Consider the following 21,139-nt stretch of genomic DNA (forward strand, 5'->3'; position numbering starts at 1 on the left):
TTTGAATTGAGATCAGACAGATACCTATTAAAAGTTTAAGGTATTTACTTTTCACAAATTCACAGTCTATTAAGGAGAAATTAACAGTACAAGGTACCAGGTAATGCTGGCATTTGAGGTATAATTTTCCTTATTTTAGTCAGTTAGAGCTTAGAGTGCTTTCTTCTACCCTGTCAAGGTTTTAAACTTTTATCCCTTCCTTTGATTTGTGTCAGGGTGAACCGTTTGGTGTAAAAGACTTGACTCCATAATCTACGTCTGCCCTAATGCTGTCATCCGGAGTAGAGACTCAGCCAGTTCCACTTGATTCCTCCATGTCTGCAGTGGTAGAGGAAGTATACTCTGAACTCCCAGTGAGTGTCTCCAAAGAGCTTCATGCTGACTCTGAGCCAAGTGGGATTCCAGATGTAAATCCCGGAGCCTCAGGGGCGCTTATAAGTCAGAGTAGGACACTGCCCTTGGAGCAGCAGAGGACTCATGTGGAAAGTTGTTGTGAAGAAAACCCTGAGACCTTGGATGATGGGGGTGAGCCTGGGTGGTGTGGGCTGGTGGACTCCACAGCAGGAGGCTCTGTGGCTTCTGGCATCTTGGATAGGGAAGAGAAAACCAAAAACATGGAGCTAAAGGTCTTCAGAGATCGAGGGAACCAGGAAGAAATTGTAAGAGACCTCTGTGAGGGAGCAAAGGAAGACCAGAGTCAACATTCCACAGCTGCTGAAGGAAAGATCAGCCTAAGGCAGGTAAGAAATGAGATCTTGATTCAGATGAGTTGAGTGTGAATGACAGCTTTCCAAAGTAATTCTTCACATTATGAAATACAGGTGCTGACAGGTAGCTTATGATGTATTTTTTAAACATTTCCAAAATACTGGTTTTGATGCTGACTCTCGATGATCTTTTAAACATTTGTGTTGCATTAGACTGTTGAAGAGAGGAAGTGCTGATCTAATGAGAAAGTATTACTTCTCAGAATCAGCTACAGTATGTGGAATGTTGAGTCTCTTTGTTGTAGTCCTGTGGTAGTTCAGCATCAGGTGTTAGGAAATGATGTGTGCTCATCCCTTAATTTTGGGAGTATCATAGTTAGGGTGGAACGCGATGTCTTTGAGGGAGGCTTTCAAAGGGTCAGTACCCTAGGGGGATCACCATATTTTAGGAGCTGGTCCTTATCTTTGCCAATCCAGAAACTTGACTCTTATTTTTCAGTATGTTAGACATGGTAGTCTCCAAAGGATTGACTGTGCTAACCCACCTCATGAGAGACCGAAGTATAAGTCAGAAAGCCTGTTGTATTAATACATAATGTAAAATGCAGTAGTTATTTGGTAGAAATGATCACATTGGCTGGGCAAGCATGCCTTCTCCCTGTAGACAAACGTATGTGGAAAATCTAATTTCTCTCAGCCTGAAATTCAAGTACAAGGGGTTAGTTAAGTGAGACTCATGGTTAGTGAGTTGTGACACCCTGATGGACCCAAATCCCTAAAAGAATATACCTGCCCAGTGAACAAGAAGACACATTCTGTTCCCTGAATGGTGCCCTAGACCAAGGGCTGGCAAACTTTTTTTTTTTCTGGTGAAAATTTGCACAGCAGATCATACGTCCATTCACCAGTTTCTACGTGTACAGTTCAATGGCATTGATTACATTCTTCACGTTGTGTCACCATTCTTGCTTCCTCTCCACATATTATTTCACCACCATTGACTTAGACTCACTGCCCCATAAACCACTCATCTATTTGTTAGAGATAGTATTGTCACTTTAATGTCATATAGATAATTCTTTAAGAGAGTGTAATGCTCAAAGCAAATATTCTTTACTCATTCAGCTATACTTGTTTAGTTTGATTGGCAAACTTTTTATGAAAATGACCATATAAATATTTTAGTCTGCACACCATGTGGTCTCTGTTGGAACTACTCAGTTCTGCTGTTGTAATAAGAAAGCAGCTGTAGACAACCTGTAAATGAATGACTGGTTATGTTCCAGTAAAACTACTTGTAACAAAAGGTGGCTGACCCTGGCCTCTGGGTTGCCAGCCCCTGCTCTAGACCCACTGATATATTCATGTTCTTTGGGTTTCCTGGTCTAGGATCCATTCCCCACTTGATAAATACATCATTTCTTTACACAAGCTGCATATAGTACCGTTGATTATTATTAGTAGGCTTTGTACATTGACTCTAATTAGGAATGAATGAAGCATTTACAGGAACAGTTGAACATGATATCTTATTAGATCTTATATTGTGGTGACCTACCCTTAAGGATACAAATAGTTGAATAAATAAAATAGGTTCAGGATGCAAAAGTTCTTGACTTCTTGATACTGTGAGTCGAGTCTAACAAGATGAAACATTTCTTAAGGTAACATTTGATATAAAGTAAAAGTATGTGTAATATTTTTTAAGTTATAAAGTATAATAATGAACACACACATGTACGTGTATCACCCAGCCTAAGAACTAGAAGATGACTATCTCCCTGTTCTTTTTTACACATCCCCTTTCTCCATCGCACTCCGCTAGAGTTAATTACGATTCTATACATGGTACCAAAAAGTAAACTTAACATGGGAGTGGGAGTGAGGTAGAAGTACATATGGGGAAATGGAAGACCTACAGATTTTATTTGGTCAGTTAGAATTGACTGTAGCGTGGCTGCCAAGAACCAGTTTACTCTTAATATGCATTAACAGAAGTTTTACCTGGGCTGAGAGTGATGTTTGAGCTCTGTTTTGTGATGATAGCCTAGAAGATCGTAGTCTCCTCTCAGTGTCCCATGTGAGAGGAGTATAGAAAATCAGGAATACACATTCATGGATAAGAAGTCACACATTAGCGATACAACCTCAAATACACCTTTGGAGGCCAGGTCACTGGGTATCTGACTTAGGAAAGAAAAAAACCAAGTGGAATGAGAGAAGTCTTGAAGAATTTGCAGGGCTGTCAAGCAGAATTGTACCTGTTAGGCACAGTTAGGCTTGATGGAAGACGTGGGGCAGTAGTAACCCCTCATCATTCTGAAGTCACGGAATCCTTTGGAAATCCGAAAGCTGCACACCTCTCAGGAAAGCAGACATACCGTTTCAGAAGGTTCTCAGATCCCTTGAAATCTGTCCTTGGACCTTAAGATAAGAATTGCTGGATTGACTATGGGGCAGTTCTGCTCTGTCCTATAGGGTCGCTATAAATCGGAATTGACTTGACAGCAGTGGGTTTGGTTTTGGTTAGTTTATAGATACTTTATCTTTTATCACCTATGAACACACCTGTACCTACCCATATACCAGTATGCCTATATCCATCCATATGTGCTCAAACACTTGTTCTTTCTTTGGTTGTGCTGTGCTCACTGTATCCACATTCAGTGCCACTTTTCCCATCACCAAAAATAACAGGCCTTTATAACATAAAGCACACTGCCCCTGCCCCACCATGGCCACTGATGAACATTGGTCTATCTATGTCTAATTCTTGTCGTCTTATAAAAGAGGGGTCACGCAATATATGTCCTTGTATGCTTGACTGCTTTCACTTAGCATTACGCCTGCCAGGTCCATCCTTGTTATAATGTTTCGTGGACTCATCATTCTTTTTATGGTTGTGTGATGTTCCATTATATGTATGTACCAGAGTTTGCTTGTCCATTCATCTGTTGATGGGCACTTTGGGTGTTTCTATTTATTTGCTATTGTGAATAAAGCAGAAAGGAACATTGAAAAAAAAATTGCTAGATTAGCAAGATACTATAAACACAGTCAAAAGACAATGGACAAGTTGGAAGAAAATATTTGCAACATGCATCACAGATAAAGGGCTTATGTTGTTGTATGCCATCAAGTTGATTCTCATGCATAGTAACCCTACATGACAGAGTAGAAATGCCCCATAGGATTTCCTAGTCTGTAATCTTTATTGGGGAGGCCTGGTGGTGTAGTGGCTAAGAGCTCGGCTGCTAACCAAAAGGTTGGCAGTTCAAATCCATCAGCCGTTCCTTGGAAACTCCATGGGGCAGTTCTACTCTCTCCTGTAGGGTCACTGTGAGTCAGAACTGACTTGACAGCACCTAACAACAGCAGTCTTTATGGGAGCAGGTCTCCATGTATTTTCTCCCATGGAGCTGCTGGTGGGTTCCAGCTGCCAACCTTTCAGTTAGCACCCAAGCGCTCAGCCATTGCATCACCAGGGCTCCTAAGGGCTTATATCTCTGCTATATAAAGAACCCTTGAATTAAGGACTAAAGGACCAAAAGCCGATAGAAAAATGAGGAAAAGACTTGAATAATTTACAATATATATGTATATGCGTGTGCATATACATTTATGTATGTACGTATACATTGTCCTTAAACATGAAAAGATGATCATCCTCACTCATAATTAGAGAAATACAAATTTAAACAACCTGGGATACCACTTTTTACTTAGAATGTTGAAAATGAAAAAGTTTGACAACATACATGGTTAGCAAAGTTGTGAGGGGACAGGCATTCTTCTACATTGCGGGTGGAAATGCAAACTGATACAACCCTTCTGAAGAGGAATTTGGCAACATCTAATAGAACTACATAATTCCTGACCTGTTGACCCAGCACTTCTCTTTCTAGGAATCTACCCTGAAGGTATTACCCCCTACAGTATGGAAAATACACAGACAAGGTTATTCTTTGAATCATATCTATGTTGTTGGTAGTTGCCGTTGAGTCAGCTTCGACTCATGGTGACCCCATGTATGCAGAATGGAGCTGCTCTGTAGGATTTTCAAGGCTGTGACATTTCCGAAGCAGGTTGCCAGGCCTTACTTCAGTGGTGCCTCTGGGTGGGTTTGAACCACCAACCTTTTGATTAGTAGTCCAGCGCTTAACCATTTGCGCCACTCAGGGACTCCTGTCATGTTTATAATTGGAAAATATTGAAAGCAACCTAAGTGTCCACGCGTAGAAGATACGTTGAACAAATTACACATTGTTACGCTACGTTCATACAATGAAGTACTCTGCAGCTGTAATGAACAGTGAAGACTCTTATTGGTTTTCAGGGGTGTCAGGGGTTGCCAGGACCACCTCTAGATTTGATGATTTCCTAGGAAGACTAACAGGACTCAGCATGTAATCTTACTCAGCTAAGATGTACAGTAAAAAGATGCAAAGCAAGATCAATAAAGGGAAAAGAGGCATGGGGTGAAGTGCAGAGGAAACCAGTCACAAGCTTCCAAGAGTCCTGTCCTTGCGTAGTCACACACACTTAACTCCTCTAGCAATGAATTAGGACAACTTACGTGAACTGTTGTCTAGCAGGGAACCTTGGTAGAGACTCAGCGTCCACAGTTGCTATTGAATGGTTGGTCACGTAGGTACCCTCTGCTCAGCATGTACCAGAATTCCAGACTTGCAGAAGGAAAGAAGGTGTTCAGCATAAGCCAAATTGTTTGTACAGGCTTGACACTTCATTACGGAGGGAAAGGTGGGAATCCTCCCAAAATCCAAGTTCCCAGACACCAGCCAAGGGCCATCCTTGGCAGGCAGGCCTTTTTAAAGGATAGAAGTCGCAGGCCTGCTGTGTTAAACTCTTTTAGCATACCAGGATATACTTTTAAGTGAAAAAAGCAAAGAGCAAAGGAAAATCTGTAATATCCTCCCTTTCATTTAAGAAAGAAGGGAAAGTAAGTATACAAGCAATCTGCTCACTTGTACAAAACTCACCCACATACATACATAAGAAGGATAAACCAGAAACTAATGAGATTGGTTACTTATAGGGAGTGTGTGGGAAGGGATGGGGGAAAGGGACCAGAGTAGAGGGATGGGGGTAGAAGGAGAGTACACCTTTTTATGTAGTTCTGACATCCAGACCATGTTGATTTCTCACATACTGGAAAAGTAGATAACTGGACAGCCAGGATATGGAGGTAACCCAAAATTGAATACAAAGTATAACAAATGAATTTAAATGTGTTACAAATGAATAGTAAAACCACAATGAGGAAGAAAAGTAACCTAACATTGGGAAACAGTATTTTGACTATATGCTGTAAGACTAAAGACAAGAACTATATACGAGTATTGTACTTTAGTTAGTAAATTTGTTTTTCACAAATTTACTAACTAAAGTTATGGCTTAGCAGTTCCCAAACTATTTATGTGTATTTTAGGATTGAACAAATGAGTAAGTATAATGTGGATAATGAAAGCCAAGGCTCTCACTGTCAAACATAGAAATTACAAATGGAGGAGGGAAACATAGAACAAACCTTGTGGTATTGCATTGGAATTGGAGGTATCAGTATAAACTTAGAGTTTTTAATACATACAAATTTAGAAATACATGCTTGGTTGAGATGGGTCCCAGAAGCAGTTGATACCCCATAGCAATGAGCCCATATAGCACCCAGGTATTGGTTTCTAATAAAAAGGAACTAAGGCTCCTTGGAGAAATGGCTGATTCAGGGAGAAATACAAAATGACCCTTGTTAATGGATTGAATCGTGTCCCCCCAAAATACGTATTGTAAATCGTAACCCCTTTACCAGTGGCTGTAATCCCATTTGGGAATTGAGTTTCATTTGCTGTGTTAATGAGACCATACCATTGTAGGGTGTGTTTTAAGGCAATCACTTTAGAGATACAGAACCAGCAGATTGGACACGAAAGCAGGGAAGCTCAGATGAGGGGATATAGATGCCACGCCACATGAAGATCACCAAGGAACAGAAGCTAAAGAGAGACAAGATGTTCCCCCCAGAGCCAACAAAGAAAACCTTCATCTAGAGCCAGTGGCCTGAATTTGGACTTTCAGCCTCCTAAACTGTGAGAAAATAAAGTTCTGTTCATTGTAAAGCCACCCACTTGTGGTATTTTTTCTATTTCCACTAGATAACCAAGAATTTAATACTGAGAGTGGGGTGCCTCTCTAACAAATACCTAAAATGTGGAGTTGGGTAATGGGGGGAATCTGAAGAAAGCTTGATGTGCTCCATAGCAAAGCCCTAGTTTTCCTTGATGAGACTATTGGTAAGAATTATGGACATTAAGGATGGTTCTGATAAGGGCTGTTATGGATTGAATTATGTCCCTCAAAAATGTGTCAACTTGGCTAGGCCATGATTCCCAGTATTGTGTGGTTGTCCTCCATTTTTTGATCTGCTGTAATTATCCTATGTGTTGTAAATCCTACCGTCTGGTGTTAATGAGGCAGGACACAATCTGTAGGATTAGGTTGTATCTTGACTGAATCTCTTTTAAGATAAAAAAGAGAGAATTGAGCAGAGAGGAGAGGGACCTCCTACCACCAGGAAAGAAGAGCCCAGGGCAGAGCGCATCCTTTGAACTCAGGTCCTTGTGCTGAAAAACTCTTAGACCGAGGGGAAGATTGATGTCAAGACCCTCCCCTAGAGCAGCCAGAGAAAGAAAGCCTTCCCCTGGAGCTAGCGTCCTCCATTCGGACTACTAACCTCCTAGACTGTGAGAGAATAAATTTCTGTTGTAGCAGCACTGGATAGCTAAGACAAGGGCTTAGGAAGAATTGAGGGCTTCTGCTGTCATGAACAGGATGTTGCTAGAAATGTAGACATTAACTCTACTTCTGGTGAGGCTTTAAAAGGAAACAATGAGCATGTGATTGGACACTGGGGGTAAGGTGATGCTTTTTTGTGTGTGCGCTTTAGGTGAAAGCTTATAGCTCAAGTTAATTTCTTATACAAAAATCTATACATCCCTAGTTGCAATCCCTATAATGTGACAGCACACTCCCCCTTTCCACCCTGGGTTTCCCTTGTCCATTCAACCAGCTCCTATCCCTTTCTGCCTTATCATCCCGCCTCTGGACAGGAGCTGCCCATTTAGCCTCGTGTATACACTTGAGCTAAGAAGCACACTCTTCGTAAGTATTATTTTATGTCTTATAGTCCAGTCTATGAAGAGTTGGCTTTAGGAATGGTTTTAGTTTTGGGTTAACAGAGAGTCCGGGAGCTGTGTCTTCTGGGGTTCCTCTAGTCTCAGACCATTAAGTCTGGTCTTTTTACTAGAATTTGAGTTCTGCACCACACTTTTCTTCTGCTCTATCAGGGACTCTCTGTTGTGTTCCCTGTTAGGGCAGTCATTGGTGGTAGCCAGGCACCATGTAGTTCTTCTGTTCTCGGGCTGATGGAGGCTCTGGTTTGTGTGGCCCTTTTATCTCTAGGACTAGTATTTTCCTTCTGTCTTTGGTGTTCTTCATTCTCTTCTGCTCCAGGTGGGTTGGAACCAATTGGTGCATCTTAGATGGCTGCCTGCAAGCTTTTAAGATCCCAGACGCCACTCACCAAAGTGGGATGCAGAACATTTTCTAATAGACTTTTATATACCAGTAGACCTAGATGTCCCCCAAAGGGTGATGCTTTCTAGACAGTGGCAAAGAACTTCTCTGAATTACGTTCAAATGTTTGGTGGAAGGTAGAACTTGTAAGTGATGAACTTGGCTATTTGGCTGAGGAAATTTCTAAGCAAGATCTTAAAAGAGCAACGTGGTTTCTCCTTGCTGCTTAAAGTAAGATGCAGGAAGAAAGAGAGAGATTAAAAAATGAACTGTGTAAAATGAAACCCAAACTTAAAGATTTAGAAAATTTTGTTGTACAAACTGAGGAAACATGTCCTGAAAAAACTTTCACCAAGGGTGTGGCAACTTAAACTTTTAAGAGTTTTGTTCTATTAAGCCTGTGACTGATGGATCTTTTCAGCCACAGAAAGGGACAGAGATAGTACAAAATGAAGGAAAGCTGCCTGCCCACTGGAATTCTATAGGCAGAAAACAAACCAATGGAGCAACTTCGTTGCAAACATCAGTCGTTCTCCAAAGAACAGGAAGACACCATCCAGGGAACAGTTCAGAGATCAGCAGAACTGTTGGAGTACCATGGGGAGCAGAGCTGCCTCCATAGGTTTCAAAGAGTCAGATCTTCGCCATCACGGTTTGGAGCGTGGGACTGCCTTTCAGGTGGGCCCTGAGGATGGGACTGTTGCCTAGAGCTGGTGGAATGAGGGGCATCATGCCCAGAGGCCAAGAGAACGGAGCTGTGTAGGGACCAAAGAGGTGGGGACACCACTCAAAGGGCCTTAGGAGAGTGGTTCTATCCACAGCTGAGGGAGCAGAACTGCTGTCCTGGTTGAACTGACACCCAGGGCCAAGTGACCTCCACCAATAATCTGGAGACCTTGACCAACACTCAAAATCTGGAGGGCAGGGCTGTTGCCTAGGTACTCCTGAAGAACAGAGCATTATCTTCAACCTTCAGAGCTAATGTAGTTTGTTTTGCTGGGTTCTGAACTTGAACTTGATAGGTGCTCTTTATCCCTTTCCTTCCAATTTCTCCCATTTGTCATAGAAGTGTGTACCTTGTGCCTGTTTCATCATTATACTTCAGAAGCAGATAACTTGTATTCTAGGTCTCACAGGTTCACAAATGTAAAGGAATGTTGCCCCAGCATGGAACACACCCAGAGTCTCACCCATACTTGATTTAGATGATCCACAAGATGAGATTTGAATTTAGAGTTGTTGCTGTAATGGGCTAAAATTTGTGCGATAATGTAACGGGATGAATGTTTCGCAAGTTGGAAGGACAGTGAATTTTTAGGGGCCAGAGGGTGGAATGTTGTGGATTGACTTGTGTCCCCCTCACCCCACCCCACCAAATATGTGTTTTGAATCCTAACCCCTATACCTGGGGAAAAAACCAAACCCACTGCCGTGAAGTCAATTCTGACTCATAGCGATCCTATAGGACAGAGTGGAGCTGCCTAATAGTGTTTCCAAGGAGCGCCTGGTGAATTCGAACTGCTGACCTTTTGGTTAGCAGCTGTAGCACTTAACCACTACGCCACCAGTTTCCTTCCAGCCTCTAAACCGAGAAAAAAAATTTCCGTTCATTAAAGCCACCCACCTGTGGTATTTGTTATAGCAGCACTAAGGAACTAAGACACACCTGGAACAATGTGGTGACAGATATGAAATGCACCCCCGCCAAAAAAAAAAAAAGAGTAATGGGAACATATCAAAAGGACACTGGAGCCAACTTGAAGTGATGCCCAGTGAGAAAGTCTGGGATGAGTTGAGCTTAAAATAAATGATAGTAATCAATTATAACCCTTAGAATAAAACAAAAACTCAAAAGTCCATGCTGGTATAAACAAAAACTTGAATGAATAAACTGAGAAAAGAAAGATCTTATAGAATCCTAACTAATACATATAGGATTATGTTTTAATTAATAAGTTAATAAAAATGAATGATGAGAATATGAAAAATCACCATTTTGCAACCAACACAGTTAAAATAGTTTTGAGCAAACTCATCAATGAATGTTAAAACTCGAGGCTACAAGTATAAATGAGAAACAAAAATATTTACATAGTCTCAAAGTTTCTTCCCACAAGATATTTATTGATTATAAAAGTTAACTTATTAATTGAAAAAATAATACCTCAACAGGGGAAACCCCACCCGAACCAAGTGACCCCACTTTACTTCCCCAGGAATGAGGTGTTCCAACACCACGAGCCTCCTGATAGGATACACCAAGAAGGACCAACATCACTTCTGCCCTATTCCTGCTCCCAGAATGCATAAATAGAATCGAATCAAGAGGAAACATCAGACAAATCCAAAATGAGAGACGTTCTCTTCGAAAGTATTAAGGACTTGAAAAGTGAAGACTAAGGAACTGTTTAAAGGAGACTACGGAGACTTGGTGGTTATGCATTGTGGGAGCCTGATTGGATCCTGACCAAACAAGAGGATACTCTGGGGCAGATGACAATATTTTAATAAGGTCTGTACATTAGTGTTAATTTCAATGCATCAAATCCATTGTTGAGATGGTCTCTAAATTCAGGTGGGATATACTCAAGGTTGTACTTTGGCTCTCATGGACTTGTTTTAATTTTCTTCGGCTTCAACTTGAACTTTCATATGAGTAGTTGATGGTTTCTTCCCACAGATCTGGTCAATTTGATTCCTGTGTATTCCATCTGGAGAGGTCTACGTGTACAGTAGTCATTTATGTTGTTGAAAAAAGTTATCTGCAATGAAGTCGTTGGTCTTGCAAAATTCTGTCATGCAATCTCCAGCATCACAAAGGCCGTATTTTCCAACTACTGATCCTTCTTCGTTTTAAACTTTAGCATTCCAATCACCAGTAATTATCGATGCATCCTGATTGCATGTTCAGTCAATTTCAGATCGCGAAAGTTGGTAAAAGTCTCAATTTCTTCATCTGTGGCTTTAGTGGTTGGTGCGTAAATTTGAATAGTAGTCGTATTAACTGGTCTTCCTTGTAGGTGTATGGATATTACCCTATCACTGACAGCGTTTTACTTCAGGATAGATCTTGAAATGTTCTCTTTAACAATGAATGCAATGCCATTCCTCTTCAAGTTGTCATTCCCGGCGTAGTAGACTATAAGATTGTCCAATTCGAAATGTCCAGTAGCAGTCCATTTCAGCTCACTAATGCCTAGGATAGCGAACCTCAAGCATTCATTTTCTTCAGTTCCATTTCATTTTTGCTAACTTTCAATTTTCCTAGATTCATACTTTTACATTCCACTTTCTGATTTTTTAATGGATGTTTGCGGCTGTTCCTTCTCATTTTCAGTAGTGGCACATCAGCAGAGGAAGGTTCTGAATGCTTGACTCCATCCATGTCGTTAAGGTTGACTCTACTTTGAGGATGCAGCTCTTCCTCAGTCATTTTGAGTGCCTTCCAACATAAGAGCCTCATCTTCAGCACTATATCAGACAAAGTTCTGCTGCCATTCATAAGGTTTTCACTGGCCAGTTTTTGTGAAGTAGGTCACCAGGTCCTTTTTTTCAGCCTCTCATAGTCTGGAAGCTCCACTGAAACCTGTCCATCATGGGTGGCCCTGCTGACATTTGAAATACCGGAGGCATAGCTTATAGCGTCACAGCAATACGCAAGCCACCGAAGTATGATAGTGACTCTTGAAGCTGAGGAAAATTAAGACAAGTCCACGACAGCCAGAGCACAACCTAGGGTCAAGCTCACCTAAATTGAGAAAGTATCTCAAGAATAGATTTGATGCATTGAACACTAATGACCGAAGACCAGATGAGTTGTGGGATGACATCAAGAATGTCATACATGAAGAAAGCAAAAGGTCATTTGAAAGAAAAGACCAAAAATAGGTGTCAAAAGAGACTCTGAAACTTGCCCTTGAATATGGAGTAGCTAAAGTGAACGGAAGAAATGATGAAATAAAAGAGCTGAACAGAATATTTCAAAGGGCAGTTCAAGAAGACAACGTAAGGTGTTTTAATGAAATGTGCAAAGACCTGGAGTTAGGAAATCAAAAGGGAAGAATAAGGATTTCTCAAACTGAAAGAATTGAAGAAAAAATTCAAGCCTTGAGTTGCAATATTGAAGGATTCTGTGGGCAAAATATCGAATGACACAAGAAGCATCAAAAGAAGATGGAAGAAATAGAGAGTCACTGTACCAAACAGAATTGGTTGACATTCATCCATTTCAGGAGGTAGCATATGATCAAGAACCAATGGTATTGAAGGAAGAAGTCTAAGCTGCACTGAAGGCATTGGTGAAAAACAAGGCTCCGGGAATTGACGTAATACCAGTTGAGATGTTTCAACAAATGAATGGTGCACTGGAAGCGCTCGCTGGCTTATGCCAGCAAATTTGGAAGAGGCAGTTGTTTGAATAGAACAAGGGGATACAGTGTGGTTTAAAGTCAGGAAAGGTGTGTCAGTTTGTATCCTTTCACCATACCTATTCAGCCTGTATGCTGAACAAATAATCCTAGAAGCTGGACTATCGGAAGAAGAACGTGGCATTAGGACTGGAGGAAGACTCATTAACAGCCTACAGTATTTAGATGACACAACCTTGCTTGCTGAATGTGAAGGGGACTCGAAGCACTTATTGGTGAAGACCGAAGACTCCAGCCTTCGGTATGGATCATACCTCAACAGAAAACAGAAATCCTCACAACTAGACCAATAAGCAACATCATGGTAAATGGAGAAAGTATTGAAGTTGTCGAGAATTTCGTTTTAATTGGATCAACAATCAATGCCCATGGAAGCAGCAGTCAAGAAATCAGATGACATGTCGCATTGGGCAAATCTGCAGCAAAAGACCTCTTTAAAATGTTTTTTTAAAAAAAATGATGTCACTTTGAGGTCTAAGGTACACCTGACCCAAGCTATGGTATTTTCAGTTACCTCATATGGGCGTGAAAGCTGCACAACGAATAAGATAGACAGAAGAAAAATTTCCCTTGAGTTATGGCTTTGGCTAAGAATATTGGATGTACCAGGGACAGCCAGAAACACAAATCTGTTTTGGAAAAAGTACAGCCAGCATGTTTCTTAGAAGGGAGGACAGTGAGACTTCGTCTCATGTACTTTGGACATGTTTTCAGGAGGGCCCAGTGCCTGGAGAAGGACATCAACGAGATGGATTGACACCATGACTGCAACAATGGGCTCAAACATAGCAACGATTGTGAGAATGATCCAGGACTGGGTAGTGTCTCCTTCTGGTGTACTTAGGGTTCCTATAAGGTCGGAACTGACTCAAAAGCACCAGAGCGCAATGTTAATTTAGTGCTATTGATAATAGTATTGTGGTTATGTAAGATTTTTCTATATTGAAGTCTGAAATTATTTCTAAATCAATTGTTAAAAATTAAAATAATAATAGTAAAAACTCTTCTTGCTAGAGAGACAGAATTTAACTCAATGTGAGAGGTACTTTTTAACAGCTAGGCCAGTCTACAAATCCATTAGGCCACCTAGGGAAGTAGTATTTATGAAGAGGCTTGGTACTTCTTATGGATTAAATTGTGTCTAGGCCCCAATTCCCAGTATTGTCACCATTTTGTCATCTGATGTGCTTTGAATTAGAGGCAGTTATGTTAATGAGGGAGGACTCATCTACAAGATTAGGCTGTGTCTTAAATCAGTCTCTTTTGAGATACAAAAGAGAGTAGTCATCAGAGAGACAGGGGGACCTCATACCACCAGGAAAACAGCTCCAGTAACAGAACGTGTCCTTTGGACCCAAGGTTCCTACACGGAGAAGCCCCTAGACCAGGGAAAGATTGATGACAAGGATCTTCCTATAGACCCTATTAAGAGAGAAAGTCTTCCCCTGGAGCTGACACCCTGTATATGGACTTGTGGCCTACTAGACTGTGAGAGAATAAACTTCTGTTTGTTGAAGGCATCCACTTGTGGTATTTCTGTTACGGCAGTACTAGATAACTAACTCCACGTCAGGGATGTAGCAAAGGGGATTCTGGTTTGGACAAAGCAATCTCCAGGGTGTTCTTTGCCATCCTAAAATTCTGTGATTTTTTTTTCTAGTTGTCTTTTTTTTTTTTTGTAAAAGCAGCATTCTTCAAAGTTCTTTTCCTTCAGGTGTTCCTCATCTCATGTATTCAGATGCCCACAATCAGGAACTGGCTACGGTTTGGATTTACACTCAGATGACAAGGCAGAAAAGGTAGCAACTTCAAGGGGACAGGGGCTCCATCTAGGCTTCCAAGTCATCATCTGCACGATTAACGTCGAATGTTAAAAAAAAAAAAAAACCCAATTATGAAATAAACCCCTCAGTCATGAAAAGGTAAACAACAAAAGATAATCCTTTCTTGCCTTGGAATTGTGTCATAAAGGTGTAAAAACATGTAACTTAATACTGTGCTTTGATCCAGGGCACCCCGTTAATGGAGGGAGAGAAGAAAGGTGAAAGAGAGGGAGGGAAAATTATCCGAGAGCAGGCGCTATGGAAGTGACAGCTGAGCTGCAGGAGCCAAACCACATCCTGAAAGCAAGCATTCAGCTCTGAAGCCCACATTTGTGGGGAGAAAGGTCACAGACGATGGTGCTTGCAGAGGCTATCAGGCAGGACGTGGAAGATTGGCCTTATTTAAGGACCATGTGCTGAAGATACAGGGGGATGGATCTGTGACATTTGACGCGGCGATTTCACACTGACAGCTTATATAGCGTGCAGCTGTTTTTTTTTTTTAAGTGCTTAGATACAAGCTGTAGAGTGCTTCACTTTCATTCGTTTGCTTTTTTTCTCCCCATACTGGGAGATCTGCCGAGGCTGAATGTGTTTAAAAGCTTTGGCCTCAAGATACAATACTTTATTCATGTTCTACACAGACGTGGAGAACAGTTCTGAATTGTCTTTTAGCTATGTCATATCAAAGTCCAGGATATTTGAAGGTAGGTGGAATGGAGCAGGGACATCAAATAAGCAAGCACAGTGACTGTTAATCACTTGAAGCACCTTACGCTGTTTGAGAAACTTGTTTTTTAATGGCATGATCATAAGACACCCAATCTTTTTGCAGTTTGCATAAACTTACTAAAATGAAAGGTTGGTGCACTAAGTATTAATTAAACGTACTCACTTTTAACCCCAAAAGCCTTTGTTCCTAAGTGGAAATTGCAGTAGTGTGAAGGAGCTTGCTGTTTGCTTAAAAGGAAATCTTCCTGGAAAGTATTCCACCTGTCTTATAGGTGAAGAATGTGAACTTCAAGCTTTCCGTAGCAAAACTGGTGGCCATAAGCTGCTCTCTGGGTCAGCCAGGGCAACTGTGGTACCCACCCTGATGGTTTGCCCAGGGTTCTCAATTCAGGTTAAATGTGTGACAGAGAACTACCAAAGCACAATTGGCACATTGCTGAAAATTAACTTAGAACTTGTTCTAATTATATCAGAAATTCTCTTAGATAATTCAGTCTGGGGGGGTGTAATGAAATGCCTTACCCAGCTAACATTATTGATGCTTTGTTAAAAGTCACCGGTTGTTTCTTAGATGCATGGAGGAATATTCCTTTTTAACCTGTGCAAAGGTGATTTAAAGTTACCATATTGCAGGTGTTCCTTTCTAGATATGCAAGTGTAAGAAACCGAAAGATTCATGTAGAGATATAAAAATTTTCTTTATTACCGGAGTGTTCTTAGCTATTAACGTAATCATATCTGTTTCCAAAAATGCCAGTAAGTGGGACATATCTCATTTGCTCTATATTTTGGCAGTTTACTGTATACTACAGTGTATTGTAGTCCAGCCTGTGGACGTGCCCACTGCTGCCCTATACCAACTGATCGCCAGCTCAAAAAGCTCAGATGAGGAAGAGGTCAGAGGCACATCAGGCCCAGAGGAGCTTCTGTACCCTGCTTATAAAAGCTAAAGAGTTCCATGTATATTGCTTTTTCCTTCTTAAGGCGTATGTGTCTTGGTTATCTAGTGCTGCTATAACAGAAATAACACAAGTGGATGGCTTTAACGAAGAGAAATTTATTTTCTCACAGTTTAGTATGTTATAAGTCCAAATTCAGGGTGTTGGCTCCAGGGGAAGGATTTCTCTCTCTCTCACTCTGGAGGAAGGTCCTTGTCCTCAATCTTCCCATGGTCGAGGAGCTTCTCAGGTGCAGGACCCTGGTCCCAAAGCACACGCTGTGCTCCGGGTGCTACTTTCTTGGTGGTATGAGGTCCCCAACTCTGATTGTTTTCCTTTCCTTTTATCTCTTGAGAGATAAAAGGTGGTGCAGGCCACACCCCAGGGAAACTCTTTGATTCCTGGAGGAGACCTGAGTGAGGGTGGTGTTACAATCCCACCCTAATCCTCTTAAAATAAAATTAAAATCACAAAAAGGAGGACAACATACAATACTGGGAATCATGGCCTAACCAAGTTGATACACGTATTTTTGGGGGGACATAATTCAATCCATGAGAGTCGGTGATTTTTTTTTTTTTCCTGCTCTAAACCAGTCTCGTAGGAATATATCAGAATTGCATCTTTTCCAGGACATACAGCCACATTTTAATGGGAATCAGACCCAGATAAATAGTAAGAACAGTTTTCAAAACCCTCCTAAAATCTTCCTAAACTTTGGAGAAATATCCAAAGTTCATTTTTTCTTTTTAATTTTTATTGTGCTTTAAGTGAAAGTTCACAAACCAAGTCAGTCCCTCATACAAAAACTTATATACACCTAGCGTAATAATCTTAGTTGCTCTCCCTCTAATGAGACAGCACACTCCTTCCCACCACTCTGTATCTTCGTATCCATTTGGCCAGCTTCTAACCCACTCTGCCCTCCCATTTCCCCTCCAGACAGGGATGGCAACATAGTCTCATGTGTCTACTTGATCCAAGAAGCTAACTCTTCACCAGTATCACTTTCTATCGCATTGTCCAGTCCAATCCTTGTGTGAAGAGTTCTCTTTGGGAATGGTTCCTGTATTGGGCTAACAGAACGTCTGGGGACCATAACCACCGGGGTCCTTCTAGTCTCAGTCAGACCATTAAGTCTGGTCTTTTACGAGAGTTTGAAGTCTGCATCCTGCTGCCCTCCTGCTCCGTCAGGGCTACTCTGTTGTGTTCCTTGTCAGAGCAGTCATCAGTTGTAGCCAGGCACTATCTAGTTCTTCTGGTCTCAGGCTGATGTTGTTGTTAGGTACCATCAAGTCGGTTCTGACTCAGAGCAACCCTATGCACAACACAACGAAACATTGCCCGGTCCTGAGCCGTCCTTACAGTCGTTGTTAGGCTTGACCTCATTGTCGCAGCCACTGTGTCAGTCCACGTTGCTGAGGGTCTTCCTCTTTTCCGGTGACCCTGTACTCTGCCAAGCATGATGTCCTTCTCCAGGGACTGATCCCTCCTGACAACATGTCCAAAGTATGTAAGACGCAGTCTCAACCATCCTTGCTTCTAAGGAGCATTCTGGTTGTACTTCTCCCAAGACAGATTTGTTTGTTCTTTTGGCAGTCCATGGTATATTCAGAATTCTTCCCCACAATTCAATGGCCTCAGTTCTCCTTCTGTCTTCCTTATTCATTGTCCAGCATTCACATGCATATGATGTGATTGAAAATACCATGGCTTGGGTCAGGCGCACCTTAATCTTCAAGGTGACATCTTTGCTCTTCAACACTTTAAAGAGGTCCTTTGCAGCAGTTTTTCCCATTGCAATGCGTCTTTTGATTTCTTGACTGCTGCTTCCATGGCTGTTGATTGTGGATCCAAGGAAAATAAAATCCTGGGCAACTTCAGTCTTTTCTCTGGTTATCGGTCCAGTTATGAGGATTTTTGTTTTCTTTATGTTGAAGTGCAATCCATACTGAAGGCTGTGGTCTTTGATCTTCTTTAGTAAGTGCTGCAAGTCCTGTTCACTTTCAGCAAGCAAGGTTGTGTCATCTGTATAACGCAGGTTGCTAATGAGCCTTCCTCCGATCTTGATGCCCTGTTCTTCTTCATATAGTCCAGCCTCTCGGATTATTTGCTCAGCATACAGAGTGAATAGGTATGGTGAAAAAATACAACCCTGACGCACACCTTTCCTGACTTTAAACCAAACAGTATCCCCTTGTTTTGTCCTAACAACTGCCTCTTGATCTATGTAAAGGTTCCTCATGAGCACAATTAAGTGTTCTGGAATTCCCATTCTTTGCAATGTTATCCATAATTTGTTATGGTCCACACAGTCAAATGCCTTTGCACAGTCAGTAAAACACAGGTAAACATCCTTGTGGTATTCTCTGCTTTCAGCCAGGATCCATCTGACATCAGCAATGATATCCCTGGTTCTACGCCCTCTTCTGAAACCGGCCTGAATTTCTGGCAGTTCCCTGTCGATATACTGCTGCAGCCGTTTTTGAATGATCTTCAGCAAAATTTCCTTGCGTATGATATTAATGATATTGTTCTATAATTTCCATATTCAGTTGGATCACCTTTTTTGGGAATAGGCGTAAATATGGATCTTTTCCGGTCAATTGGTCAGGAAGCTGTCTTCCATATTTCTTGGCATAGATGAGTGAGTACCTCCAGCGCTGCATCTATTTGTTTAAACATCTCAATTGATATTCCATCAATTTCTGGAGCCTTGTTTTTCGGCAGTGCCTTCAGAGCAGCCTGGACTTCTTCCTTCGGTACCATCGATCCCTGATTGTATGCCACCTCTTGAAATGGTTGAACGACGACTAATTCTTTTTGGTATAATGACTCTGTGTATTCCTTCCATCTTCTGATGCTTCCTGTGTCGTTTAATATTTTCCCCATAGAATCCTTCACTATTGCAACTCGAGGCTTGAATTTTTTCTTCAGTTCTTTCAGCTTGAGAAACGCCAAGCATGTTCTTTCCTTTTGGTTTCCCAGCTCCAGCTCTTTGCACATGTCATCATAATACTTTACTTTGTCTTCTCGAGCCGCCCTTTGAAATCTTCTGTTCAGTTCTTTTACTTCATCAATTCTTCATTTTGCTTTAGCTGCTTGACATTCGAGAGCAAGTTTCAGAGTCTCCTCTGACATCCATCTTGGTCTTTTCTTTCTTTCCTGCCTATTCAATGACCTCTTGCTTTCTTCACGTATGATGTCCTTCATGTCATTCCACAACTCATCTGGTCTTCGGTCACTGGTGTTCAGTGCGCCAAATCTATTCTTCAAGTGGTCTCTAAATTTGGGTGGGATATACTCCAAGGTCATATTTTGGTTCTCGTGGACTTGCTCTGATTTTCTTCAGTTTCATCTTGAACTTGCATATGAGCAATTGATGGTCTGTTCCACAGTCGGCCCCTGGCCTTGTTCTGACTGATGATATTGAGCTTTTCCATCATCTCTTTCCACATATGTAGTCACTTTGATTTCTGTGTGCTCCATCTGGTGAGGTCCATGTGTATAGTTGCCGTTTATGTTGGTGAAAGAAGGTATTTGCAATGAAGAAGTCGTTGGTCTTGCAAAATTCTGTCATTCAATTTCTGGAATTGTTTCTATCACCAAGCCCATATTTTCCAACTACTGATCCTTCTTTGTTTCCAGCTTTTGCATTCCAATCACCAGTAATTGTCAATGCATCTTGATTGCATGTTTGATCAATTTCAGACTGCAGCGGCTGATAAAAATCTTCTCTTTCTTCATCTTTGGCTCTAGTGGTTGGTGCATAAATTTGAATAATAGTCGTATTAACTGGTCTTCCTTGTAGGCGTATGGATATTATCCTATCACTGACAGCGTTCTACTTCAGGATACATCTTGAAACGTTTTTTTTTTTTTTTGACAATGAATGCGACACCATTCCCTTGATGTAGTCTGATTTATGTAGCCCTTTCCGTCTCTTGGGCTCATAATTACCTTGGTTATTTGGTGGTCTTCATTCTCCTTTGCTCCAGGTGGTTTGAGACCAATCGATGCATCTTAGATGGCTGCTAACTAACATTTAAAACCCCAGACGCCACTCTCCAAAGTGGGATGCAGAGTGTTTTCTTAATAGATTTTATCATGCCGGTAGACTTAGATATCGCCTGAAACCATGGTCCCCAGACACCCGCCCTGATACACTGGCCTTCAAAGCATTCAGTTTGGTCAGGAAGCTTTTTTGTTTTTGGTTTAGTCCAGTTGTGCTGACCTCTTCTGTATTCTGTGTTGTCTTTCCCTTCACCTAAAATAGTTCTTATCTGCTATCTAAATAGTGAAAACCCCTTTCCTCCCTCCCTCCCCCCACCACTCATAACCATCAAAGAAGATTTTCTTCTCTATTTAAACTATTTCTCCAGTTCTTAGAAAAATGGTCTTATAAAATATTTGTCCTTTTGTAGCTGACTAATTTCACTCAGCATGGTGCCTTCCAGGTTCATCCATGTTATGAAATTTTTCACAGATTCCTCACTGTTCTTTATCGATTCGTAGTATTCCATTGTGTGAATATACCATAATTTATTTATCCATTCATCTATTGATGGGCACGTTGGTTGCTTCCATCTTTTTGCTATTGTGAACAATGCTGCAGTGAACATGGATGTGCATATATCTGTTCGTGTAAAGGCTCTTACTTCTCTTGGATATATTCCAAGGAGTGGGATTGCTGGATCGTGTGGTAGTTCTATTTCTAGATTTTTTAGGAAGCACCAAATCGATTTCCAAAGTAGTTGTACCATTTTACATTCCCACCAGCAGTGTATAAGTGTTCTAGTCTCTCCACGACCTCTCCAACATTGATTATTTTGTGTTTTTTGGATTAATGCCAGGCTTGTTGGAGTGAGATGGAATCTCATTGTAGTTTTGATTTGCATTTCTCTAATGGCTAATGATGGAAA

General features: G+C 41.2%; 1 protein-coding gene across 11 annotated transcripts in view; it reads left to right on the forward strand.

Annotated features, from left to right (window-relative positions):
* Positions 1 to 21,139, forward strand: part of PRR14L (proline rich 14 like) — an 86,569-nt gene that overhangs the window by 8,836 nt on the left and 56,594 nt on the right. For 7 of the 11 annotated variants that reach the window (XM_023559207.2, XM_023559210.2, XM_010598721.3 and 4 more), the window contains exon 2: positions 216 to 740. The exons of 2 other annotated variants lie outside the window; for them this stretch is intronic. In XM_023559207.2, the coding sequence (XP_023414975.2) occupies positions 267 to 740 (474 nt within the window). In that variant the 5' untranslated portion in view covers positions 216 to 266. Of the gene's footprint in view, positions 1 to 215; positions 741 to 10,513; positions 10,810 to 21,139 lie in introns of those variants that run through there. 2 more of the 11 variants (XM_023559214.2, XM_023559215.2) reach the window with 2 other exon arrangements.

The sequence above is a fragment of the Loxodonta africana genome, chromosome 19 (assembly GCF_030014295.1).
Source record: "Loxodonta africana isolate mLoxAfr1 chromosome 19, mLoxAfr1.hap2, whole genome shotgun sequence".
Lineage (NCBI taxonomy): Eukaryota > Metazoa > Chordata > Mammalia > Proboscidea > Elephantidae > Loxodonta > Loxodonta africana.